Source organism: Alosa pseudoharengus, unplaced genomic scaffold (assembly GCF_046254945.1).
Source record: "Alosa pseudoharengus isolate Yale_2024_CS ecotype anadromous, Long Island Sound unplaced genomic scaffold, YU_APseudo_1.1 YU_APseudo_1.1_scf_23, whole genome shotgun sequence".
Classification (NCBI taxonomy): domain Eukaryota; kingdom Metazoa; phylum Chordata; class Actinopteri; order Clupeiformes; family Clupeidae; genus Alosa; species Alosa pseudoharengus.
Genome location: NW_027468685.1, coordinates 27585610 through 27612899, shown reverse-complemented (window position 1 = coordinate 27612899; position 27290 = coordinate 27585610). Strand labels below are relative to the sequence as shown.

Sequence of the window (27290 nt, the reverse complement as noted above, 5' to 3'; positions counted from 1 at the left end):
TCATCCCATCACAATGCATGAAACTGGTTATGTGGTTGCCCAAAAATTGCCCCATGTATATGACCTTATTTTTTTTTTTCCCGTCATCTACTTCCTGAATTTTTGGTCAACGATACCCAGGACACCGAAACACCGGGGCACATGAAATTTGATGGGTACTGTATGTAGCCCCACTAGACTAAGAACGCTTTGTTTATCTGGTTGATTTGGACCGACCAACATAGGTGGGGATAGACAGATGCTTATCCAATCAGCTAACCAGTATTTTCGCCCCTTTTCCAAAAGTTCTCTAACGGAAAGTTCCCAGATGGATATGCAGAGCAAATGCGAAGCAATCCATCTGGCGGAGACAGGTTAGTCCCTCTCCAAAACTCCAGAGATTCCCGACCCCAGTGAGTGGGGTTGGGAATGGAATGACAGAACCAAAGTCTGGGTGCCATATTGGACAGATCTGGAAGATGCCAGCAAGGGATGCTCACTCCTCCTCAACTGTGGCTGTGTGGTTGCCTGTATGGGCAACTGTAAGTGCCACTGAGCTGGACTTTTCTGTACCACATTGTGCAAGTGTGAGGGAGGCTGTAATGATGAAGAGTGAAACCAAAAATCTTTAAATAATACCTGATGTTTAAGTATTTAAAGAGTGCAGTGTATTTTGTTTGTGTTATTTGAATAAAATGTAATATTGATCCTTAACTAATATAACTTTTCACTGTGGCATAGTTCTGAAGTTGTGTTTATTTAAGGCCTCAACAATGGTCCTTTTGGTCACAACATGATTTTTTTTTAAAGTATATTTTTGGGGCTTTTTGCCTTTATTTGTATAGGACAGTGAAGAGTGAGACAGGAAGTAAGTGGAGAAGAGAGATGGGGTGGGACCGGGACATGACCGCAGGTCGGATTCGAACCTGGGTCCCTGTGGGCACTTGGACCCGTATATGGTATGAGTGCTGTAGCCTGTTGTGCCACAGCGCCCCCCAACATATGATTTTTGACACTATAGTGATAGTGACCTGTCCAATCAACAAAGAAAAAAGCATACCTTGGAGGTAAAAATATGGGTCTAGGGACCTGAGTATTTCAATGTGACTTTTTCAGATATTGACAGTTTATGAGCTAAATATGGCTATAATACTACATTGAAATGGACTTAAAATAAGCAGAAGGGATATCAAAATTGGATTCCTTGTATCAAACAAAGTAGAGAAAATATGCTATAGGCCTACAACAATTTAAGACTAAAGGAAACTGAGATACAGTATAACCTTTTCTCTTTTCGGCGGGGGCCATTTTGGATTTTATGGATAACTGCCACTAGGGGGGCCACCCCAACTTGTATCCATGGATTTTTGAAAACCTAACACCCTGCCAAAAATCAAAAACTTATCCAGAAGTGCACCATTTTCATGAATTGCATCCTAGCTACAAGGACAGACTGTTTACCGGTAGGCTACGTTAATCGTAAGTTATATCAATAGCCTAGGTAAAATAATGAAACTACATACATTTGTAAAAGTGAATAATTTGTGTAGCCGCAATGTAGGCTAGATTTAACGCACCCGTCATGATCTACATCTCCATTTAAACCAAATGTTTTAGAGCGCACGTTGAGAGATGTATCCAGGGCAGGGGTCGTGGCAGGGCTGTAGGCTACCTACACATATTTGTTGCACGTGCTACAAAAATCATTCTTTGCGATGGATGATTTAGTAGCCTACCAACGTTACACCGGTCCGATACAGTTTTGCCTATGGCTATACCGTGAGACTGAGACGCTTTTTGTTTGTTCGAAGTGCGTGTTTAGGGTGTGAGAGGGGAGTCGATGTGCTTTGATTCCAGCTTGGTAGTTGTAGTCTATGCGGTTAAAAAGCATGTGTGTGTGAAGTATCCAAACAATGATAACGCTTTCATTTTGGCTGCTTTAGAGCTACTGTACAATGTGTTGGGTTCCATTTAGAAGTGTCGCTTTCCGTGATTCACACAGCTGCGTGAAATGTATTACTACTGATATGCAAAACCATGGGCGGATTATGAACTTTCGGGCCCCTGGGCCCAGATGTATTAAGGGCCCCCCACTAATTGTTGTATGTGTGGGAGGGGGTGTTTGGGGGTCCTCTCCCAGAACATTTTTAATTTGTTTGATGTGATTTCCTGTATTCTGGTGCATTTTGGGGATGGCCAATACTAAATTCAATTCATGAATTCATAGCCTACATCCTGATTTGTTGATATTGAGGCAATGATACCATGCAAAGGCTTGGGCTTCAGGGCCCCCTGACCCCTTGGGCCCCTGGGCCTGGGCCCGGTAGGCCCGTGCAGTAATCCATCCCTGTGCAAAACTACTTTTCGCCAAGAGGTGGCACAATTTATGTTGTGTGCCTACCTTATATAGCTTATAGTTTGTAACAGTCACGGTTTTGTCATAACTCCCTCTATGCATTTTTGCATTTAGAATAGCTCTGAAACCGGGGGCGAACACGTCGCAGGGGGTGCGCCAGTGCGTGGATATCTCAATCGCAAAATTAAACAATATTTCTATCGGGCGCCAACCATGGACTATAGGCTGGGTAAACTCAGCCTGATCTGCCGGCGATTTCTTTTTCGATTTCTTAAAAGATTGAGCTTGGTCTGGCGAGCCAGACTAGTTGCAAAATGCAAGGGAACATGAATCAGCCTATTATTTGCACGAACAATAACGGAGAGTAGCTCTTCAACTTGGCCCGTTAAAATGTGTATGAACAGTCTAGCAACGCATTTCATGAAGACCCTTTGGACATGTCAGTTATTTGCACCACTGGGTAAAACTGCATTTTGTTTTAGACTACTGGTATTTCATTTGTGCTTTGACAATAAAGCTGAATATCATATGAAATAGATCAGTGTTTTTCAACCTTTTTTGTGCCACAGCACACACTTAAAATGTCCCACGGCACACTAACATGAAGAAAAAATAAACATACCATAGCCTAACATTTCAAATAATACACAGATATGGCCTTATTATGGCTTCTATGCAAGACCTGCTCAATAAAACAAGCGCCCTCTGTTTCATTTGTAGGTGACTATATCTAATTTAATTGTTGTTATAAACTGGATATGTGATGATTCTGTGAATACTGGATACGGGGCCCCTGTTGTACAATGCCTGCATACCACAAATAGTGCAATCATACAATCAATGAGAGCATGTGGTTATAAATTCTTTGATGCAACAGTTGCTTTTCTGGACCAGTGAGTGACATTTGGGTAATTTTCTGCGGCACACCTGATGATCTCTCACGGCACACTAGTGTGCCCCGGCACAGTGGTTGAAAAACACTGAACTAGATGACTAAACTTATGCATATGTAGAAGAAGAAATATTCACAAAAATCCATGACATGACCTCTCTTCTTGATAACTGTTGAAAACTGCATGGAACTGACAGGGATTGTTTTGTTTAATAATAAATAAATAAATACATTATGCTGCTATACTTCTGCTTTTCCCAAATACAATGTAGCCTACAGGTGTACCTTTCATCAATCCAGTTGCAATCGATGGACTGTGATGCACTGCCCTACTTGTGATTGTTTAGAGATTTTAAAGGTTTTATAACAATGCTACAAATTTTTTGGCAAGTGCTACAAATCTATTCACCTTTGCAGCGCCATGTAGGCTACTTGTGTGCGGCCTGCACACATTCCAAACAAGCATACACAAAAGTTTCAAGAGTGGGGGATGGAGTAGAAGATGGAGACAAATTCATATTATGATTTATTTTCGCGGAATGGATGTACAGGACTTAGCGGCGGTCATATTTTGTACCGCTATGCGTTACATCTAGTTAGATCCACAGTGAGAGATATTGCTCCCAAAGTGTTGGATTTAGCCTACTCTCCCACTGCTAAACGTTAGCCGAAGCTGTGAGGGGATTTGAATTTGCACTGCAGTTCCGTCTGGTCATCCTCTAATTCACAATGATTTCCAAAATCACCATCGACCAATCACAACAACTTATCCAGCATGTATTTAATTTAAAAATGGTTTGATTTTGTAAAAAAGAGCCCCTGCTACAAGCCATCTTGTTCTAACTTAATCCATTTTAGAGTATTTATCTATGGTTTGTTTTAAATATTTATGTTGCAGAGAAATGAGGAGATGTGGCTTTGCAGCTGCCGCCCATGTTGATCCCACTAAGTGTATAAAGTTGGGAGGAGAGTCAGGCCTACCACCGTTGATGAGCAGCCTGTGAGTTAAGACGATTGTTACAAATAGAACGAGCACCAACTATTGGCACCCCTAGTAAAATTTAGTAAAAAGTGCTATCCCAAATCAAATTGCCATATTTACTAGTAGGCCATCAGTATCAGAGGCGAAAGAAAGTGGTGACCCAACCTTTGGTGGTCATAAAGTTTGAATGTGTTTCTTGTACTTGTGTATCCAGGATATTATGCATTCTGATAAAGTTCCCTTGGCTTTTGAAATTAAAATAGCCCCACATCATCACATACCCTTCACCATACCTAGAGATTGGCATGGTTTTATTTCAGTTAGCCTAATAGCTGGTTTGATTTGCATTGAGAGATGATCTTATGGAAAGTACTCCATGCATGCATCCTTTCCAGAATGCACCGCAGACGCAGGAGGCCCTGGTGCATTGTGCAACTGTGCCGGTGGATAAGAACATCAGAATCTCTCATTTGAGACTTGGACGCATCACAAATTTTCAGCTAGCAGTTTTGTTTTTGTTTATTTAAACCCAAACACCAGTCTGACCATCAGCAGGGAAGAACCTTGGAATGCTGGCCTTGTAGGCAGAAAAACATGTCCAAGACTGTGTTATGAGAGGGGGGAAAATGTAAATGGTTAAAAGAAGTCACGCAATGATTGATGATGACTGGTGAAGATTGAAAGCATGTTAAAAGTGTAAGTTGATCCCACAAGATAGAGTAGTAAATAGTCCATCAAAGTTTGTAAATGCACAACTGTGCAAGGTTTGATGAACATCACACAAACACTGTATACAACATGCAGGATGTCCTTTGACCTTGACCTTTGACCCCACAACTTTGATTTCCAAAATCAGTCCATGTAGCCCTTGAAGGGATTAATGCAATGTTTGAGGAAGATCCTTCAACCCCCTATAGGGTGATATCATGCACACTGTGCCATTACAGGTCATGGAACCACGCATACATGAATGCACACACAAACAAACAGCTGAAAAACAGTTTGCCTGCCAGTTCGCTATAGCGCAGGAGTAAATGTTAGAAAGGCAAGGCCGTAGTCACCATAGATATTGAGGGGGACGTGTCCCCCCCAATATTCAAATATGACCAAAATGTCCCCCCCAATATTCGGACATAGAAAAATAAAGAAAGAATAAAGCGCTATACTAGGCCTACAGGAAACCAACACGTAGCCTATCTGAAATGTAATCAAACGTAAATAACGCACAAATTAGTGACCTATGGTTCCAGAGTAGCCTACACCCTTGAGTGGTTTGTCCTGGTGATTTTCCGTTTTTCGTTAGTGGCGTGCGCTATCAAAGGCTTCCATTTACTGCACCCTACTGCGGTGAGGTAGGGCTGTCAACAATATCGCAAAAGATACCCGTTACAATTTTCACAAAACTTCTTGGAAAGGTGTAGCACAGGCTAAGGAAATCCCATACATGTTTGGAGCCGATCAGACTGAAAGGGAACATTTTCCATATTGTAGCCTATATTCTCGCAATGATAGCGAAAGTGAAACGTTTTATTTTAAATGATGAATTTGTGCAAGCCTGTGTCATTTCTTTCACATCTTTCAACATAAATAATGCATTCATATGCTAGTAGTAATGCCAGAAATTACCATGTGTATAGGCCTCTTAGAAATGATTGTTGCATCTTGCATATTATTTAGATGCACTCAATCGCGCATCCATTCAGGCAAAACGTGATCAAATGTGACGTTTACAATACGTGATAGCCTACAGTTAATGTGAATCGCGGACAATAACCAAAGAAAGGAATTTGCACCTCCATTCACCAATTAAAGGCTGTAGTAGGCCTAGTGTTTCTACATGTTGGCACAAAACGTAATTTATGTCAGAAGCCAGTCTATAATGCATACAGGGGTACAGTAACATGAGATGAGTCAGACAGAAGAGGGGCCTGTCTTAGTAGCCTATTCTGAATCCTGTCCCTTTCAAACTACGTTAAAATTGTGTGATAAGCCGCCAGCATAATAAAATCTAAATTAAAAGACAAAATCTTAATAGGCTCCAAACCTATGAGTCTAAGGCTTCAGGTGTAAGTAATAAGTCAAAGAACCACATTCTGTGTAATATAGAGGTTATCATAAGATATTTAGGATGGACCAGTGAAGTTGCTTCTTCTCCACCCTTCTCTTTTCACAAAACGACTTGTTTGTGATTTTTAATAATATTTTTGCATGGTAGGAAATGTATTGAAATTCTGTTTGGGGGTCCCTCAGACCCCACCACAGATTTGGTCCCCCCCAATGTTGACATCATGACTACGGCCTTGTAGAAAGGTTGTAGCTCCATTCTACCCTAACTTCCTCGCTATGCCATATACAGCACTTGACTTATAATACAGTATTGCTCCAAATTATGGAAGACGTTTGTGGAAAAAGCAGTATGGATGTGTTAAAAAATGTGGTGAGTTTTTCTTCTGACTTCTTTTATGCATGGTTACCTTTATAAATTGTTGCATTTACTTCATGACTGAACACTTTTAATAAGTAACAACTAGGTCAGATAGATGTCTTGGATGTCAGCCAAGGATCTTGTTTTGTTGCTTCATACTTTATTTGTCAAACTTGATTGCAGATGAGGAGATAATTGATGTTGCATTGTGCACACATGAGCACACACGGAAGATGTTCTGATCTGGGTCAAAGAAGTGACGCAGCACTCATTTAAAAAAGAGTCCTTAAAGTCAGTCTCAGGGACCAATTGGCCTATATATCTGGATAGTCATGCAGCTTGTTTTGGCCATTCTGAAATGAGTCCAATGAAGGGTGGTGCAACCCTATAAATGCCTTATCTTTTATATTTGTTGAAACGGTATTCTTTGTGAATTTAGTCATAGTATTTGTCTGCATGCAGCATTGTCCTGGGAAGTTAATTTGAAATACATAGTGTCTATCAAGCCTTCTCTAAGCTAACAAACTCTATGCCAAAGCTGCTTTGTGTAACTTCACCTTGGGCTCTTCTTTTATTACTGATATCTGCCATGGAGAGGGACAAAAAGACAGACAAAAAATTAATTTGGCCTTGACTCTTTTTGCATCGCTGTGGAGATGGAGATGTGACGAGACAAAGACACCTATACATCCAGACATTTATACAAGAAATAAAGAATGACATTGACCTTGCAGCTTGTCTTTAAATTATCTAGCTTATGGTCAATTGGTCAATGTAGGGAATATTTTATTTAACGTTATGATGTATCAGGTGCAGGGATGTAGTGGAGGCTAAACGTAAGTAAACGCAGTTTATCCACCTCTGAAATTTTAGAAATAGAGTTTATCCACCTCTTATTAGAGTTTATCCACCTCTCAAAAGAGTTTATTCACCACTTGCAAAAATCACAATTATCCACATTCACAATATGTACACTCATCAACACTCTAGGAACCATTTAATACCACAGTTATAAACATTGGACAATAACCTCGACCATCTTCAAATATGTTCTGAATGCCTTTTTTAAAAAATCCGATACCGCATGGCGCAGTCCACCTCACCGAGATCACATAATTCATAGTTTACCCACCTTTTATTTTACCACTACATCCCTGATCAGGTGGTACTGTTTTTGTGACAATACAATATGGGCTCTCTGTCCAATTTCAGTGGGGTGGGACCAGCTATAACCTTTCTCCCTTAGTGTAATAAACCATTGCCAGGGTGCACCTATTTTTACACCAAATTCCTTCACTCGTGCTTCTTATCCGTAGTTTCCCTTTATTTCCTTTTATCTCCATAATAACCATAACCATAACCACCAATAATGTCCAATCACCATCCAACAGCCTTCCCTGAGGGAACTCTGCCATTTGGCTTGGAAAACAGTTTATGTAACAGATCCTTGTGGATGTACTAAACCCAATCTGTATACTGTGGTTGGTTTTGGCACCACTGCTGTCAGAGCAGTCTCTCTTCTTTAGCAATTATTTCATTTCAGCATGACTCAGAAACCCTCATTTGGTTTCTCTCGAAAGAGTTGTCCTTCACCTGTTGCTGGGTGTGTTGGTGAAATCTTCCAAGGCCAGGGTCACTGGGGCATGCCCCCCCCACCCCCACCCCCCACACACACACTATAATAAACATTTTCTTTACCAGGTCCACCCAACATGGTTCACACAGAACACGTTTAAATTTAGACTTTTCCATTAAACTCCCTCAAACCCCCTTTTCCACCCATCTCTCTGCTATGTCACGATGACCCTCTTAGTGAGAATGTGTCCACCTCTTTAAAATAGTCCCAGTTACAATACCTTATTATCTCCTCCACACTGCACTCTTTTGAGCACAAAATATTTTTAGCAGTGGGATTGAAATTGGAGGCCAAGCAGAATGACCACCAACCTTGGAGAATTACCGGCATGGACAAGTGAGGAAGTGGGAGAGAAGAGGGTTGGTCTGTTTGAGCCCTTGGGCCATCCTGATTAAACCTGTATGGGACAATAGGCAACGAGGAGTGGGGGTCATCTTGACCCTAAGCTAAAGGCTGTCCTGACCATCAATGATTCAGTCATGCCCAAACAATTTTGTTGATGCATCATAGACTAGGGTATGAGGTGGCAAATTTGATAGCAGACCAGAGCACTAATGGGCAAATTTGCATAAACTTCAAACGCCCTTCTCATATTGGTAATATCGGAAAGACTTTACAAGACAGGTGAAACTTTCCCTAAATTCTTAGTGCTGATGCCAAAGATGCCCTTCGAGGGTCATGAGTTAAAGTGTGTCAGTGGGTTACATTGACATACGCAAAGGTAGGTTGCGGAAGGAGGAGCCGAATGAAGTGGGTCACATGGTAGCGAGTGTGCTTTACTGTAGGCTAGTCAGTACAAGCGAGCCGTGGTCAGCGGAGTTGTCTTGCCACTCTGGGCTACAGAAAATTATTCTTCTTTCACCGTCTTTTCATGGACAACAGCCGTTTTCAGTAGACAGTGCGAACAGCTTCAAAGAGAATAGCCTATAATTTCGTCTGTGGAAGGGCTGAATACATTAGGCTAGTATTTTAATTACCTGGCATTCATTGGGTTGCTCAGAAAACTGATAAGCTGAACTCTTCGTTGATAAATCGTTACGGGACTTCACTCTTCATATAATCGGAGACGAAACTCTGCAAATCAAATAGATGCGATTTCACAGGTTTAAGTGACAGTGGGCTATAGAGCATTTCCATTCAAAGTATCGCAGCGACTTTTTAGGTTGCTGAGAACTCAAGAAAGACGGCATCTAACTACAGGTGACCAAGAAGGTATCGGTCGTTGGAGGACATGGATTCCACAAAAGCAGGTAGGTTCCTTTTAATTTGTACACATGCACAGAGTAAGCTACTGGTGGATGAAAGAGACCAAGGCTTCCCTAAATCATAGCCTTAGCTACAGGTTGATAGCCAGTGTACGGTGAGCTTGCAAACAAATATCATATTCTGGTCAACAGTTTAGTCACGGAATTAAAAAATAGCAACCTTGCTTGGTTGCCATGTTTTTATGCGGGGCAAAATTTGGGCAGTTTTCGTTGCATCTTAGACCTTTTAAATATAACTAGGTTAAGAGTGTCAATGCCACTGTTGTCATTGCAACAGCCTTTGGCTCTGGCGGTACTGCAGATCCTTCACTCACATGGACTGGTCAACTTAGCCATGTGCATCTCTGTTTTTACGCTTGCCTTGCGTCGGCCCTGATTGGCTGAGAGGCGCCATGACGTATAAGTTGCATAAATTCTCATGGCTAGCTGGTGTGGTGCCGGGGTGGTGATACACGTGAGGCGTCCATTGGCTATGCTGTGGCTGACCTAGTTTTTCATTCTGGCAGTCGAGAAAACGCACCGGGTCCACGTGGGGGCGTGTTTTAAAAAGGACTGGTAATTGATGGGGAGTGCGTCTACCAACCGCGTTTCAGTGCCTTTATAATAGGCATGTAGCTTATGTGTATTACGTGCGACTAGAAGCAACTTGAATGAAAGAAAGAAGAAAAAAATCAGTTATTTCGATATAGCAGATGTTAATTTTATTTTCATAGAAATAAGAGTAATATCCACATAATTGATTGACTTTGATGAGAGAGGGTACTGTCGTTCCCTGTACCGTAGACTCGAGATGCCCTATTGAAATGCTAATTTTTAAATGCATATGTATAAGCTATCTTCTCTCAGATATGTAGGCCTACCACAGATTACCCAGTACACGAATGAACCTAGTTGGATTTTTAACTATTTTAATTAAGCTTTTGATTTGGCACCTCTTTATTATAATTTTGATAGACCTGGATTTATGTTTCTTTGCACACTCCCCCAACAAAAGCCCACAATCCAGTCTTGTTCTTAAGAATTGTTCTTAAAAACAACTTCCAGTGTCACACTGCCCAGACAGTACTTGAGAAGACTCATTTTATGATTATGTAATACTCAAACAACTCTGTCCAACAAACACCAGCAGACAGTGTGACGGTCAGTAGCGCACACTAACCCAACTGTTGGTCTTTGTCTGAGTTTGTTGGCCATTGTTGAGGCAGTGTGCAAGCTCCTTTAGCCATTTTTCATCTCAAGAAATTGTTTATTTCCACAGTGGCAGACATTATACGTGGTGTTAACTTTTGGTTTTGTTAAGGTGTAATTTTAAGACCATTACATAAATCTGGATATATATATCAGGTTGAACATGTACACATTTTACACCAAACATCATTTTACATTATACATCAAACACATTTTCATTTCAAGATTGTCATTTTAATGCTCATTAAGCCACTGTTACTTATGATACTTAGAAGAACTTCAGGCACCCATGCAAATAATATGGTGACCTTTATTAAAATATCCTGATAAGCTTAAGTTTGACGTACCTCTTACAGTCATCAGCTTTTTGGGGTTTGTTTGTTGAGTAGCTCTCATTCAAGGCAGCCTACACCCTCTCTGAGAGGGGCATTATGTAATGGCGTTATCTAACCATTGAGAAGGGAGCGGAAGAAAATCAGGTCAGGCAGTGCTGGAAAAAAAAGAAGCAGTCTGTCTGGTCCACTTTCTCCAGCTAGGTAGTTACTACACGGCATTGTGGGAAATCTCTATTATTGGAGACATCTTGTCTTTATGGAAGTCAGAGATTTTGTTTCCACAGTGAAAATCTTGTCAGTGGGTGAATACAATTCATTATTTAGTGCCACTGTGGTCTGATTAGGTGCATAAATGCTATTAGGCTTTTTTATTTACTTGTATATAAATGTATTTGTTTTTAACCCTTGTGACTTGTATGAATAATTAGCAAACCTAGATACCTCACATATCACAGTCACCTTTGATGTCACATACCTCCACCTCCCTCCCTCTCCCTGAACTACTAACCCAGGTGACGTTCCTCCTGTTTTTCTCCAGCAGGGGGTGTGATAGCGTACATCAGCTCCTCCAGCACAGCCTCCAGCCCAGAGTCATGTCACAGCGACAGTTCCAACGGCAGCTACCAGTCCTCCTCCCCGCCGCGAGCCCCCTCGCCAGGACACCGGCAGGCCCAACAAAAACACGCCGCCACGGACACAACCACGTCACGATCGGCCAATCACGGCACCGGGAAGACGCGCTCCCCTTCCACTGCAAAATGCGGCATTACTAGTGAGTGTAGAAAATTTGGTGGATGTCATTTTTCCGGTTTATTCATTTAGCAGATGCTAATCACAAAGTTGTTGTATTATTCCTGTTACTGTGTTTTTGTTCTATTGATTTAAATGGACTTTGCTGTTGTGTTTGTAACCCCTCCAGAAATCAATGGCCTGGTGCTTTTGTGTAAAGTCTGTGGAGATGTGGCCTCAGGGTTCCATTACGGGGTTCATGCCTGCGAAGGCTGCAAGGTGAGACCAGGTCTCACTAGTCTGAGACTCGAGAGGTTTCACTGCACCAACACAATAGATCGCCTGAGCAGATAGTCCGAATCGTGCTTTTGTGATGGTCTGTGATGCAAAACGCTCTCGTTTGAAATCATGTGCACCAGAAAGGGGACAACATTAGTTAAGTATAGTAAGTATATATACTCGTTTGGTCTCTGCATTTATCCCAATCCGTGAATTAGTGAAACACACTCAGCACACAGTGAACACGCAGTGAGGTGAAGCACACACAAATCCCGGCGCAGTGAGCTGCCTGCAACCACAGCGGCGCTCGGGGAGCAGTGAGGGGTTAGGTGCCTTGCTCAAGGGCACTTCAGCCGTGCCTACTGGTCGGGGTTCGAACCGGCAACCCTCCGGTTACAAGTCCGGAACGCTAACCAGTAGGCCACGGCTGCCCTTATAAGCAATTATAGAGATGCATACAACAGAGCACCCTAAACAGCCCTCACTTCACTACCAACACAAGCATAGCTAGAGCTTCATAATATAAAGTCACAATCCAATCCATTTATGATGGTCGATCGGGTTAGTTGCTCAGTGTATTCAGAAGCTAAACTCATACTTTAAATCCCTTCTTGCATTGTGACGACGACATGTCATCATTCTAAGGAAACCATTCTGGAGCAGTTCTACTGCAGTGGCAGGATTTCTGCCCTAAGTGGGCCACTTCCACCTGCATCATGTTGCGTGTTCCCAGGGCGGTCCCCTCGGGAGCTGATCGCTTGTGTCTAAGTAGTTCAGTTTTATTTATATAAATCGGCCAACCCTGCTGCTTGCTGGCCTAGTTGGTTACTGGAACATAGCCCCCAATGAAACAGACTCTGTGGGAGTGAGACTCTTAAAGCACTCCCACCTGTTCTCTGAATTTCCCCCAAGGCACATGCTAGGGCCTGGTTATTTTCAAGTGACCATCTGCACCCTTTCAAGTGACCAACACAAACATATAAACACACACAGACAAACACACACACGCACACACGCACACTTTCCCTCTTTCCGCGGTTCTAATGTTTTCCAATTGTATGATCTCCAGGGCTTTTTCAGGAGGAGCATCCAACAGAACATCCAGTACAAGAAGTGCCTTAAAAACGAGAGCTGCCCCATCATGCGCATCAACCGCAACCGCTGTCAGCAGTGCCGCTTTAAGAAATGCCTGCTGGTGGGCATGTCCAGAGATGGTGAGTTCACATGACATCTCTCTGTCTCTCTCTCTTACCCCCCCCCCCCTGTCTCTCTGTCTCTTACCCCCCCCCCCCCTCACAGGAAATGGAACTTGTGTTACGTTCATTGCTGAAATGGAAAGGTATTTTGTAGTTCAGCAATGTGAAAGTGTAGTAGTTTAGCAAACAGCTAGTAGAGTACCAAGCATTGGTAAGCAGTGGTAAAGATCAGGTGTGCCCATTGTGATGCACAGAAATGCTAAATAACTCAAATGGTGATTTTTTCCCCTTCTTTTTTTCCCCATAGCTGTGCGTTTCGGCCGTATCCCTAAGCGGGAGAAGCAACGGATGCTTCTGGAAATGCAGAGTGCCATGAACAACATGATGAACAATAGCCAGCTCCACGACCAGCTCCACGGCACCCAGACGCCTTCTCCGCCGCTTGGCAACCCGTCGCCCCCTTGTCCCGTGGAGGTCCCCGCCGAAGACCCGTCGCCCACTCCCATGTCCTCCTCTTCCTCCTCGCCAGGCTCCTCCCCCCGTAACAGCCAATTGGAGTCCAGCGCCGACGCCGAGCCGTCCATGCCCATGGACACTAGCCCGAGCTCGTCCTCCTCATCCAGCGGGACGGAGAGCGGCGAGGAGGAGGTCATCGGCACGGTGACGCGCGCCCACCAGGAGACCTTCATGTACAACCAGGAGCAGGGCAGCCCGTCGTCGGCCGAGCAGCAGCGGCGGTCGCCGAGCGCCACCGAGCGCGCCCACAGCGACAGCAAGACGATGGAGGAGCGGCAGGACACCTGGAACAACTACAGGAACAACGTTGCCACGGTAACGGGCCACAGCAATAACAGACTGGCCTCCAGCTCTCAGGCCAATACCTCAGAGGGACATCCGTCCATCCATGTGATGGACAACGCTCCCAGGCACTGCCCAGTTCAGATGCCCAACACTGCCCCTAGTGGCCGTTGTCCTGTCACAGGACACAGTATGCCTCATAGAGCTGTGAACAACAGGGAGAACGGCTTCAGTGGACCAGCTTGGAGAGGGGGCAACAGAATGTATCTAGTAAGTGCAGTAACACCAGAAAAGAGTGTGTGTGTGTGTGTGTGGGTGGGTGTGTGTGTGTGTGTGTGTGTATGACTGTCTGACTTCCTGCCTGATCTCATCACTGTATTTGCTTTCCTCCGCCTCTCCTCCTGGTTCTCCTTGCGTCCACCCCAGGTGTGTCCCATGAACACCACCCCCTACGTGAACCCGCAGAAGTCAGGCCACAGCATCTGGGAGGATTTTTCCATGAGCTTCACCCCAGCGGTCCGAGAGGTGGTTGAGTTTGCCAAACGCATCCCGGGCTTCCAGGACCTCTCTCAGCACGACCAAGTCAGCCTCCTGAAAGCTGGCACATTCGAGGTAACAATAACATTTGGATATCAATAGGTGTTTTGTACTGAGCCATTCTATAAGATTGAACATGATCAATAAAACGCTTGGGATGTGGACGAAGTGCCATATGTGACAAACGGCTTTTTAAAAAAAAAATGTATCGACTTTGAACCTTAGAGTTTATAAATGTATCACGCGATGAATGGCCTATAAACCTCACATGCTCTTTGGTCACATATTAAACCATCACAAGGAACAAACAAATGAGTTAAGATAGTGTTTTACAACATGCCATGCCTATCAAACACATTAACAAACAGTATCATCACTGTGGCCCTGGCCTTGACCTAATTGATTTTTAACCGTTGGCTTGTTTGTTGCGTCCAGGTGCTAGTGGTCCGCTTCGTGTCGCTGTTCGACGTGAAGGAGCGCACGGTGACCTTTCTGAGCGGTAAGAAGTACAGCGTGGAGGCCCTGCGCTCCATGGGTGCCGGAGACCTGCTCAACTCCATGTTCGACTTCAGCGAGAAGCTGCTGGCGCTCAACCTGAGCGAGGAGGAGATGAGTCTCTTCACCGCCGTGGTGCTCGTCTCCGCAGGTACACACACGCGCACATATACAAGACACACATGCAACTTAAAAAGCACACCTGGCATGAGATTTATGGGGTGGTGGTGGTCTAGTTGATAAGGATCGGGGCCTCCAAATGAAACACTCGAAGGTCGTGAGACCGATCTCAGGGGCTGTCACCATTCTGGTCCTGAGCCATAGTTAATATATGGAATGTAGAATGTCAAATCTTCACCATCATTAATATCATTTCAAAAGAAGAAAAAATGACATTGTAGGGCTTGTGTGTGTGTGTGTTTTTTTTTAGATCGATCTGGCATTGAGAACGTGAACTCCGTGGAGGCGCTTCAGGAGACCCTGATCCGCGCGCTTCGCAGCCTTATCACCAAGAACCACCCCAACGAGGCCACCATCTTCACCAAGCTGCTGCTCAAGCTGCCTGACCTGCGTTCCCTCAACAACGTACACTCAGAGCAGCTGCTCGCCTTCAAGGTCCACCCGTGAGGCCCACTGCGCCATGGAGGATGCTCGCTCCTCCGTCCTCCATCCCAAGCGGCCGCGAGAGGAGCAGGGGACCACGCCACTTTCCCCTTTCTTTGGAGATGAACCCCCCCCCCCCTCCTGGCCTCCCTCCTCGTCTGGCCCTGAGATGATGGAGGACCCAGGGAGGTGTACTCTTGTTGTTGTTATTTTAGGAGGAACGTGGTTTCGTTTCTTCCTTGATAGAAGACCTAGACTTGCCAGGGTAAATGTTAGGGTAAGGTTGAAGTGGGGGGAGGGACTTTAAATCTATTGTACGGTAAGGCACTGATGCCTCTTGTTGTAGTATTGTACAGATTCTTAGACATAAGCTTGAAGGTTAATGATGTATATGTTTGTAAACATTTTTGTGTATGTGTGGGAGGGTGGGGTAGGGACTGCAAGTTTGCACTTGGCCTCTATAGAAACACCTTTTTAAATCGTTATGAATTTATGTTGCTGCATTGTTCGTGCAATATTTGACACACGACTTCAGAAAACTGAAAAGAAGAACACTTCTACAGTTTGTCTCACAGTTGTCTGCTGCTTTGGCAGCAGGCCTGAGCAGAAATATAAGAAAACTTAATGCGTTTATGAATTAATGCTATGAATAAATAGGTTTAACAGAGGGTTAGATGGAAAACACTATACCTTCTACTTGTGAATAACGAAGAATTGTAACAATCTGGCCCTATTGAGGTGCATGGTTACAGCTCCTCTCTAAAATAAAAAGTAATTGAACAGTGAAGATTGTGGTTGAAAGCTGCTAAATCACGGCTTGTTTTTCAGGTATTTTGAGGTCCTAGGTCTCCGTACCTGTCTAAGAAAAAGCCGAGAATGTTTATTAGATGTATTCTCTCGTTGTCGTTGACAACAGCCAAATTAATCAATCAGCAACTAAGGCACTCGCATTTCAAGCCAGAGCTCACGGTGCAACTGTATGTATGTCCTAGAATATTTGGCTACTTCATAAACTCGTTCTGAAGTTTTGCATGGACAGACCTACTGGCAATGACTCAAAATGTCCTGTGAACACAGAAAGTGCCGTCAAGGACGAGCCTAAAGGCCTGGCGCTCTAGGACTGGACACTCGACTGACCTGTGTACTGTCCGTTACTCGCTGGTGGTACCCAATCCAAATGATTGACCACATTTGTCTTGCATTGACAACAAAATTGCTGTCCAGTTAAAACACAAAGCATGAATTTGGTCACTCACCACCACCTCATTTGTATACTTTTTTCACAGAGAAGCAGAGAGAATGTTTGGTCTCCTGTATGATGGAGGGGGATATGTATTTAGGAATGTGTGAAGCTCTAATATCTGAGAGAGGCGTGTAAACTTTTTCCCCCTTTGTTTTAGTATTGACTTCTTTAGATTTCTTTTTTAATGTACATTCTTTTCTCCTTTTCTTTTTCTAGTTTAGAGTTTTGTCAAGTGAGAGTCGATGCAGGTTTTTAGTTAATGTTATCATACTACATTACAATTATTTTTGTCATCATGATCCAAAAGTGCAGTCAGACAGAAGGGGGTTTGTTTGTGGGACTTCCTGTGAGCCCCAGGAAAACTGATGAAATGGGGCGGGGCAATGAGGAAGTCTGAATAAAACCCATTTGAGCAAAGCATCTGAGCCATACCTAGATGGTGTCGGACTCTTGATCGAACCAGAATCAAGTCTTCTCGACTGTTGGCTCCTGTTTTGAAACCAAGCCCTAATCAGAAGGAAGAGTTGTCTTTAACTTTGTAGTTTGACTTTACTATGAAAGAACAGCATGATTGTAACATTGACAATTATGTGATTGTAGATGAGATCTGGTTTACAGAGGAGGTACGAAGAGTTGAGATGAAACCTTTTCCATTGAATATGCTCCCAATCTTTTCGGTATTCTCTCTCAAAGCTTCTGTTAATGTGAGCATTGTGTTGATATGCTGTGGTCTATCTCTGTTTTCTTCTGTGAAACCATTGCAAAATACATAGATTTCTATATGTATAAATATATATAAATAATATAAATATATCCATATAAATAAAGATATAAATGTGGGACCTTGTGATGAAGTTGTTACTTCACTTGCAAAATTTGCATATCACCTGGAACCTGTACCAAAAAGCACACATACACGCACACACACAAAACAAACAAATAAGAAAGGAAGCAAAAACAAACAAAAATAGCGCTTCCTTGTTCAAGTAACTCGTGCCAATACAAGTTATTAAAATATACCATTTTCCCTTTCTGCCTGATTTCTAATACAGGTAATACTTGAATAGGACCTCTAGTTATTAGCTTAAATTGCTGGGTATGCATCTTAAGACTAATAAGTATAGGATTGTATTTGTGTGTATTGATTGTATGTATTGATTTTTTTTTACCATGCACTCGACAATCTATTCACACGCAAGTGAGTAGCGTTGATAATAAACTTGATTACTATGCTTTTATATAAGGATATTAAAAAGAAGTAAACTAACTGAAACATGTTTCTAAACATAATTAACACGATCACCCATACAAATTCCTCCTACAAGTCAGGTTATGGAGTACATTTCAATTGAAGAAATTATGAAAATACTGAATAGAAATCAGTCAGTGTAATGGAATTCAACTACAAAAGCAGGAGGAAGGCATTTTCATTCGCTCCTCAGCCAAATAGATAGACAGACAGATCAATAGATAGAAACTTTAATAATCCGAAAGGGAAATTCAGACTTCCAGTCGCTTGGTACCACTATGGTACATATAACAGTAGGAAAGCACACGAGAAGATGGAGGTTAAAAAGTATAAAATCCGTACATCTTCCCCCCATGTTTGCATTGGTCCAGGAGCCCTGAACCCTGATTAACAAGTGTTAGCCTCTTACTGATAGCAGCCTACTAATAGTTCTCTAGTTTTAACTAGTTCTCTATTCCACTACTGGCCCATAGGGGATTTAAATGTACAACTGCTTGGAGCTCTGAGACAACTACCTGTCAAACACGCCTCTAGCCGCTGTTCACATACACACCTACCTGATTTCTCCAGCTGTTGTTCACGCACTCACATTTCCAGAAAGTCCTATTACTAACAATGACCAGTCTTACCTGTACTATGTGTATAGGTATTGTGCTTTACATCCTAAACAAACACACACACACGTATATTCATTCACACACACACACACACACACACAAATGCATATGAAACCGCATAAGAATGGCAAATTGTGTTTATTACAAAAAGGGATAAAAACAAATATGCAGTGCAAAAACATCCTGTACAAACAGAATATCATATATTTGTTGTATAGAGAGACAGAGAGAGAGAAAGAGTAAAAACAGCTGATTTAATTGAGGCTAGATGAGGTCGGATCATAACGAGTCATCAGCAGCAGCCTGCCCTTAACCATCATTAAGAGCAGATGATTTTAGAAAACTCCCGTCATATAAAATTCCCTTGGATTCCACATTCTCGAATTGACGGCCACCTTCACCGCTTGTGTGGACCTCATGAAGCCCCCTGCAACTTCAGGGTCCAGGCTCGGCCGGGTGAGTCAGGGATTTCAGGTAGGAGTACGGTCAGTCCGGTGGGGTGCGAAGGACTCCACCGAAGCACAGCAGAGACACCCAACATAGTCACCTGAACAACACCAGAGAACTACTTAGAAAATGTCAGAGAGCTAAGGTATCATGAATACAAAAAAAAATGAGATTTGAACTTTACGGAAAGGTACACTCTGAAAATACACATTGCACCACTTTGAAATAAGTCAAAAAGTCAGTTTTGCTATTAAATTAGAAATACTGAACTTACCACCATCTTGTCTGTAGTCTTTGGTGTAGTGAGTTGGAACATGTACTCTGTGGGTTTCCCAATAATGATGGCATACACACTGGAGTCTTTAGAAGTGTACCTGCAAACAGAAAAATAACTGACAATGGCTGCTAGACATGCTGCATGATATTGTGAACAACTAGATACTGTTCAGGTCAGAATAGCAGAGTATGAACTAACACGACCAGTGGGCACGGCTGAAGTGGCACCTAACCCCTCACTGCTCCCCTAGCGCCGCTGTTGCAGGCAGCTCACTGCGCCGGGATTAGTGTGTGCTTCACCTCACTGTGTGTTCACTGTGTGCTGAGTGTGTTTCACTAATTCACGGATTGGGATAAATGCAGAGACCAAATTTCCTTCACAGGATCAAAAGAGTATATATACTTACTTATACACATAAACAAGAGTTAAAATGGCCTCTAAAAGCACTGTTTCCATGCTGGGCCTAGGGCTGGGCTAGGCCCAGCAGTGAGTACAGGTCAGTTATTATTAATCCTTTCCTAGAAATAGAGACTAACAGGCCTGGTGCTCACGTCCGGTTTCTGTAGTGCTGAGTGGATAAGAGGTGTAGACCAAAGTCTTTACAGGCAGGTCCCTCCTCTCGGCTATCATCTTGGTATTACACATTGGGCAGTTATCAGGCAGCTATGTTCCTATTCAAGTGAATGGAAGGCAATGGAATGGATGATTCTTTGAGTGATATGTCTCCTCATTAAAAAGTCTCTGTGTAGACTCCCAGGATGGGAAGCTAGTCCATGGTAGGTAATCCCCATTTGAAGCCAGAACCCATTTTACATAACTGGATACCAATTCTGGTAATTCTGCTTGGAGAATCAACAGCATAAACCAGACTACCATTTTCCACGTACTTTCCTCAAAGCACCTCACATAGCTTGCAGTATAGGTAAAGGGTCATTCCATGTCAATTCAACCAGGGCCCACGCACTTAGGTCTCAAAAAAAAATTCTGAAAAAATTACCAGGTGTACCTATCTTACCCAGGAGGCACACTGTAAAATTAATTTTATGTAAGATCAATACTTTCCAAGATACAGCCAGTTTTAGGGGGGTGTCGATTTTGTTTAATTGTTTAGTTACCACAGGTTACTCTACACAACCACAGGTGGCACTGTGGTAACTCTTTATAAAACATATTGACCTCAATGGTACATTTTGCCCATGTTCAGGGTGAAAAATAAAAAAGAAAGATTTGCATAAGACAAGTCAAATTGGTGTTTTTAAAAAGAAGGGATCAAGGAGAATAAAGAAAAAAATATGTTAAAAAATTCTTTGTATATTCCCACAAGGTGTTTGGGTGCTCTGAAAATGAGAACCAAAATGATTTTTCAGACTAAAACATGTTTTCTCTGAATGTCTGCTAAGTGTAAACTGAACCCATGACCATGTTGTTCTTAAAACCTAAGCAACAGGTGCATGCTAAAAGGTATGTTTTCCACACATAAAGATTATGATTATGCTATTATTATGTTAGTACAGTGCCATTGCTCTCGAAAGTGTATAGAAAGTGCATATTTTGGCTGTCTCAAACCGCCTACTTGCACACTTCAAATACTTAGTTTAAGTATATAGTGCAGATAACACAAAAACTGCAGTAAAAATACCCGGATGATGCCCTTATAAGTCAAAAAGGAAGTATGTGGTTTGAGATACAGCTATTGTTTACTTATTGCGTGACAATCGAACAGAAACTAGTTTTCTTGTGTATACTAACTCACTTGACCAGATACACTTGATTCTGATTCTGAGAAAGGGAAGATGCTCACCACACAGGTAGGGTGGCAGTCTCGTTCTGTACCCGCCAGGGTTTGCTGGCGTAAATGGCCTCCCCGTTGACCTTCAGCCATTCCCCCATGCCCGTGAGCCTGTCCTGGAACACCGCAGGGATCATGCCATCGGGAGTAGGGCCCACATTTAGCAGGTAGTTCCCTCCTAGAGCCACAGTCTCAACCAGGTCCTTCATTATCAACACAAACAGCAAGACAGGGCGGGACAGGGCAGGACAGGGCAGTGGGAAACACTGGTTAAAAAGTTGGACTGGATTGTTGTTAGTGTTTGTGTGTGCGTGTGTTGCTCTCTAAGCATTTTTTTTTTTGTGTGATTTAAAATTGTGTGATTACAATCCAAGGCCAGATAACTGTTGTTAAAACATCTCTGTTACAGCTGCCTAAAAGCAGTATGTGAAGACACTACACTTTTAGGACGCACTGCATTTTTCCAAGGTCACCTGAATGATAGCTGGCAGGTCCATGAGCTCATGCAGCCTCATGTTCCGTCTGTAGCCCCAGGAGTGAATGTCCACCGACTGGCACTTCTCCCATTTGTGCGTTGGTAACGTTCCGGGGGTGAATTTGTCGGCACAGTTGAAGTAACCTCCATGCTTGCATGCGCACCCTGCGCCCCATCGGTCATTAGTTACCACAACATCCTATGACAGGAATATAATAGAAATGTATGGGGTTAGTTCGTAACGCAAACATGGCAGTCGTCTATACATATTCCGCCCCTTCCACAGCCAAAAGTTGACATGGGAATACATCGTGCCAATCATGTGGTATGTTGTGAATCCATCGTGCCAATCAGGGGCAGAGCTATTGGTTCACTATAGAGGGGGCGACGACCTGTAGTGGGTCCTATATACTGTCGGCTTTTATCCCAATATCATGATTTTATTTAGTCCACTTCATATTGTGCTTATTCGAGGCTGATGCATTTTGTTTTCTTTATCTGGGTTGAAAGAAGACTGTCCATGCATGCTAGACTTTCTTTTATTTATTTTTTACAAGATTTGGCAACACACTGAGGCAGCAACTCCGCTGACACTAACAGTGTTCGTAGGCAGTGTCCTAGAGGCTTTTTTACCGTTTAGTCTGTGCATCGGGGCAGCCAAGGTCTGCGACGTGCAAACTTTATTGATCAGGCGCGCCTGCAGGTGTACGGCATACGAACTGTGCGTACCATCAGGCAACTCAACAACGAGAGAGAGGAGAGAGAATTTCCCCTGTGTATTCAGACCAAGTTAGCCCACCATAACTTCCCAACTGCTTCACAACTGCGCAGTATCCCATTAACTGCTCGACAATAGGCTATTTACAATTTTCTGTAAAGTAAAGTTTGTAAACACATTATCAAAATCTCCTTAATGCACACACCTTTTGTTTGAGCAGGAGAGAGAATAATAGCCCAACAAACTGCTGCGCGCCTGATAGTGATTGCTGTTGTTGCGGTAAGCTTATGCTCCTGTCTCGGCACAGTGTAGACCTACTTGCTATGTTGCTTGATTTTCTGTATTAAAGGAACCATATGTAAAATTGTGGCCAAAACTGGTACTGCAATCACTTTCAAATTACTGTAGAGCGGTGTATCCCCTCCCCCTCCCCCCTGATTGAAAGTTGCCAACCGGAATGCCGAAACACTACTGACTTTGTGATTAGTAGATAGGTGGAGGGTGGCGCATCAGGCCAAAACATAACACAACCTGACAAAACACAACATCAACATCAGTTGAGGGCTGCAACTTCACTTTTTAAATGACAATATCCTGGCCGGACTACTGTTGTCAGTGATATAAGTATTTGAAATGAACATGATTTCTTAATGTCTAGTGAATATCAGGGCCATTTTATGATTAATTGAAATACATTTCTTACATATGGTTCCTTTAAATGCAGCCTGTAGCCTAGGCTACTTCGGCAAACCCAGACCAGTTGTGGCATCAATTTCGCTTTTAAAACGCAACAGTGTAGCGAGAGGGAGAGTGCGGGCTATTTAATTTGCAGCATGACAGACGAACTCCCATTGTGAGCGCACTCTACATTACGGACCAGTGGCATCTTTAGAAGCATTTTGTCATTATTATTTTCCCCAGCAATCAGTACAAATAAGAATCGTAAATACAAAAATGAATCAAGATAGATTTGGCCAAAAGTGGGCCCCCTTTGCGGTCATGGGCCCGGAGCGACCGCCCCCCCTGCCCTCCCGCTCCCTCCGCTTATGGTGCCAATCATGTGTTGTGATCTCGCAGCTGGAGCGAGGTTGGTGTCGTAAAACCTTGTGCATGCGCAGTTCTACCTGATGATAAGTGCCAAAAATGTGTTGAAGTACGGCCGCCGAGTGGAGGGACTTGCCTAAAAGGACTATACTTCCTCTTCTCCCATAGTTCTTTGTTATTGTGTTATCAAAGCTACACATAAATAAGAGAGGGAATGATATTCTGTGTGATATTTGTCCTGTGTAAAGATGTGCCTCCTGATGCATATTAATTCTAGATTGTAGATAGGACTTACGTGCTACTACTAGCCAGTGCCAACCAATGAAACTGACACATAGCATGACACTTTTATTTTACTTTTATCTTCATCAGCCACTACTTGTGTCCTAATCTACTGTTTTACATGTGCTCTATTGATAGCATTGACTTGACATTGAAATGACAGTACTGCGTTCACCTTGACTGGGCTTTCATTGTAGAGCCAGGCCAAGAATTCAGTGGAGTTCCAGTAAGTGTCTGGAGCCTCCCAATCTCCATCTGACCAAATCAAGTCAGGTTTATACCTGATTTGCACACATAAGCAAAACATGAACTTCGAGAAGTACCAGATAGACAACAACAAAACCTTTACTTTACAATGAGTATGATAACAAAGTTCATAAGAATTATATGAGGGTCATTCCACGTCAGTTCAACCAGGGCCCACGCACTTAGGTCTCAAAAAATACTGAAAAAATTACCAGGTGTACCTATGTTACCCAGGAGACACACTTTAAAATTACTCTTTCTAATCCAAGATACAGCCAGTTTTACAGGGGGAGGGGGGTGTTGATTTTGTCCAGCCTCTTTTTTTTGTCAAAGTTCACAAGCCCACAGCGCAAGAACTAAACCATGTAGGAGGCTCAAATTTTGCATGGTGGTACATAAATAGGAATAGTGTAGCAAAATCGTCACGTTTGGTCTGGATAATCCTGCATGGTCATAGCTGTCCCTTAAAGTTGATACAAATTTTATTGGAGTTTTTGGCTGGGCTCTGTTTAAGCCTTCAGAAGACATATTTGTACTCAACATAGGCTCTTGATTTATTTTCCTTACTGAGATAAGTAGAAACACTCTCACAAAAAGCAATGAACAGAAAATAAATCCCTTCAGGGTTTGAACAGCAGACCTCACAAGTCTGAAAAATCATTTTGGTTATCATTTTCAGAGCACCCAAACACCTTGTGGGAATATACAAAGATTTTTTAAATATGTTTTTCCTTATTCTCCATGATCCCTTCTTTTTGAAAACACCAATTTGACTTGTCTTATGCAAATCTTTCTTTTTTATTTTCCACCCTGAACATGGGCAAAATGCCCCATTGACATCAATATGTTTTATATAGAGTCACTACACTGCCACCTGTAGTTGTATAGAGTAACCTGTGGTAGCTCTATACCAGTGGTTCTTAACTGGTCTGGCTTTGGGACCCACAATTTCCCATGTTCATGAAGTCACGACCCATATATATTTTATAGCGTTCAAGACAACAGATTTGGTGAGCTACATGCTAAGAAAGGCGAAGTGCCTCTAGGCCTATTTGTTTGGAACTTGTTTGGCATTACATTTGTGAAGTCTCCAACTCCTGATGTCACCTTAAAGTACTTGACAGGTCTTTCTTTGACAGGTGTACTTTATTATGAAGCATTTTCACTCATGTTCCAGCAATTGTGAACATCGCACACTGTGGATTCTGCACCATTTCGTCTCAATTTAAGTCTATTTGAAATGGGCGATTTCTTCTTTTTTTTTAACCACAAGCTCTGCGACCCACCCAGAATGGTTCCGCGACCCACTTTTGGGTCCCGACCCACCAGTTAAGAACCACTGCTCTATACAAAACATATTGATGTCAATGGTGCATTTTGCCCATGTTCAGGGTGGAAAGTGAAAAAGAAAGATTTGCATAAGACAAGTCAAATTGGTGTTTTTAAAAAGAAAAGATCATGGAGAATAAAGAAAAAAATGTTAAAAAAATATTTGTATATTCCCACAAGGTGTTTAGGTGCTCTGAAAATGAGAACCAAAATGATTTTTTAGACTTCTAAGGTCTGCTGTTCAGACCCTGAAGGAATTTATTTTCTGTTCATTGTTTTTTGTGAGAGTGTTTCTACTTATCTCAGTAAGGAAAATAAATCAAGCCTATGTTGAGTACAAATATGTCTTCTGAAGGCTTAAACAGAGCCCAGCCAAAAACTCCAATAAAATTTGTATCAACTTTGAGGGACAGCTATGACCATGCAGGATTATCCAGACCAAACGTGACGATTTTGCTACATACTATTCCTATTTATGTACCAGCATGCAAAATTTGAGCCTCCAACATGGTTTAGTTCTTGCGCTGTGGGCTTGTGAACTTTGACAAAAAAAAGAGCCCTAACAAAATCGACACCCCCCTCCCCCTGTAAAACTGGCTGTATCTTGGAAAGTATTGATCTTACATAACAGTAATTTTACAGTATGTCTCCTGGGTAACATAGGTACACCTGGTAATTTTTTCAGAAATTTTTAAGACCTAAGTGCGTGGGCCCTGGTTGAATTGACGTGGAATGACCCATGAGCAATGAGTTATGTCTATAACTCACATTGCACTTTATTTTCATATTTTCTGGACAATTAGCCCACATAATGATCAACCTCACGTAGCTTTACCTTACAACAAGGTTGTAGAGCTCTGGCAGAAGTTTGTTGTGGGGAAACTCCTGAGTTTTAAAGCCATTCTTCTTGTCACTTAGGTACATGGGATTGAACCACTCATACAAGGAGTTGTAGACACCGTAGTGAAGAGACCTGTGAGGAAGTAATCACATGATCTATCTTTCACCAAACAGGCAAACTGTGAAACAGTAAAAGCGTAGGTGTGTTCAGCTTTAGACTAACTTGTTCCGAATTGCATCCATCAATTCCCCAGTAAGGTCCATGTGTGGCCCTGTGTCAACAGAATTCCAATTCCAAGAGAACGGGGATCCCCAGTTTGTGAAGCCCTCGTGATGTTTTGTTGTCAGCACAACATATCTGGGGAGGGGGCATAAGATGGTAGAACATTATGGAAATCACACAGAATTGTGAAGACACATCACTTATTCCAACCTACATTGGGAATTAAAAGAACATGACCAATCACTTACTTTGCACCTGCGGACTCAAAGAGGACAGCCCATTCGTTTGGGTCGAAGAATGTTGCACGAAAGTCGGGAGCGAAATCCGGATATGTGAATCCAGGAGGATAGTTCTTCTCCATGAAAGACACAAGAGCAGGGTCTTTCAAACCTTGCCAATTCCACCAAAACCACTCGCTGCCGAACCCTGGAACTGAAAATACGCCCCAGTGCACGAAAATCCCGACTTTCGCCTCATCGTACCACTTAGGAAGTGGTCTTGAGTCGAGACTCTTCCAGTCCGGAGTGTACTGGGCTGTAGTTTCTGACATGCACAGCCATGAACTCAAAATGCTCAGTATCCAAATATAACGACTCATCTTTTCGAAAAAGGTCAAAGATGAACGACAGAATGATGGCGCTGCAAGGTGTGAGTGCCAGTTACCAGAACTTCCTTAACATAACATGACTGAATCAATCATATGACTGGGGACAGATCATGAAAACAGGTTTTGTTTTCTTCTTCTACTACTAGTATAGCAGATTATACACCATTTAGCGCAATACCGCCACCCACAGTAATAGAATCCTGCAGTCT

General features: G+C 42.7%; 2 protein-coding genes across 3 annotated transcripts; one reads left to right on the top strand and one right to left on the bottom strand.

Moving 5' to 3' along the window:
- Window positions 1–8798: 8798 nt before the first annotated feature.
- On the top strand, window positions 8799–18290 carry nr1d2b (nuclear receptor subfamily 1, group D, member 2b). Of its 2 annotated transcripts, none has more exons than XM_076302203.1 (8): window positions 8799–9520; window positions 11600–11830; window positions 11978–12066; window positions 13136–13280; window positions 13570–14330; window positions 14487–14672; window positions 15033–15243; window positions 15523–18290. In XM_076302203.1, exons 1-8 carry the CDS (start codon window positions 9502–9504, stop codon window positions 15717–15719), a joined length of 1839 nt encoding a protein of 612 aa, XP_076158318.1. In that variant the 5' UTR covers window positions 8799–9501; the 3' UTR covers window positions 15720–18290. The 2 variants fall into 2 exon arrangements, with proteins under 2 accessions (XP_076158318.1, XP_076158317.1); XM_076302202.1 differs by having other exon boundaries at window positions 8838–9520; window positions 11597–11830; window positions 15523–18289.
- A 633-nt stretch (window positions 18291–18923) lies between these two features.
- LOC143140999 (tissue alpha-L-fucosidase-like) lies at window positions 18924–27191 on the bottom strand. Its single transcript, XM_076302201.1, has 8 exons — window positions 26723–27191; window positions 26475–26609; window positions 26247–26384; window positions 24012–24117; window positions 21791–21991; window positions 21330–21520; window positions 19526–19625; window positions 18924–19351 (listed from the first exon to the last, which is right to left on the bottom strand). The coding sequence occupies exons 1-8, from the start codon at window positions 27070–27072 to the stop codon at window positions 19220–19222; spliced, it is 1353 nt and encodes a 450-aa protein (XP_076158316.1). The 5' UTR covers window positions 27073–27191; the 3' UTR covers window positions 18924–19219.
- Window positions 27192–27290: the final 99 nt, after the last annotated feature.

Excerpts from the sequence above, each read along its gene's own strand:
- nr1d2b (XM_076302202.1), top strand. Across the intron at positions 11,831-11,977 it reads TGCAAAATGCGGCATTACTA|AAATCAATGGCCTGGTGCTT; the intron begins GTGAGTGTAGAA and ends TAACCCCTCCAG. Across the intron at positions 12,067-13,135 it reads ATGCCTGCGAAGGCTGCAAG|GGCTTTTTCAGGAGGAGCAT; the intron begins GTGAGACCAGGT and ends TATGATCTCCAG.
- LOC143140999 (XM_076302201.1), bottom strand. The coding sequence starts at position 27,072 with ATGAGTCGTTATATTTGGATACTGAGCATTTTGAGTTCATGGCTGTGC. Across the intron at positions 26,610-26,722 it reads TTTGAGTCCGCAGGTGCAAA|ATATGTTGTGCTGACAACAA; the intron begins GTAAGTGATTGG and ends CCCCCTCCCCAG. Across the intron at positions 26,385-26,474 it reads ATGGATGCAATTCGGAACAA|GTCTCTTCACTACGGTGTCT; the intron begins GTTAGTCTAAAG and ends ACTTCCTCACAG.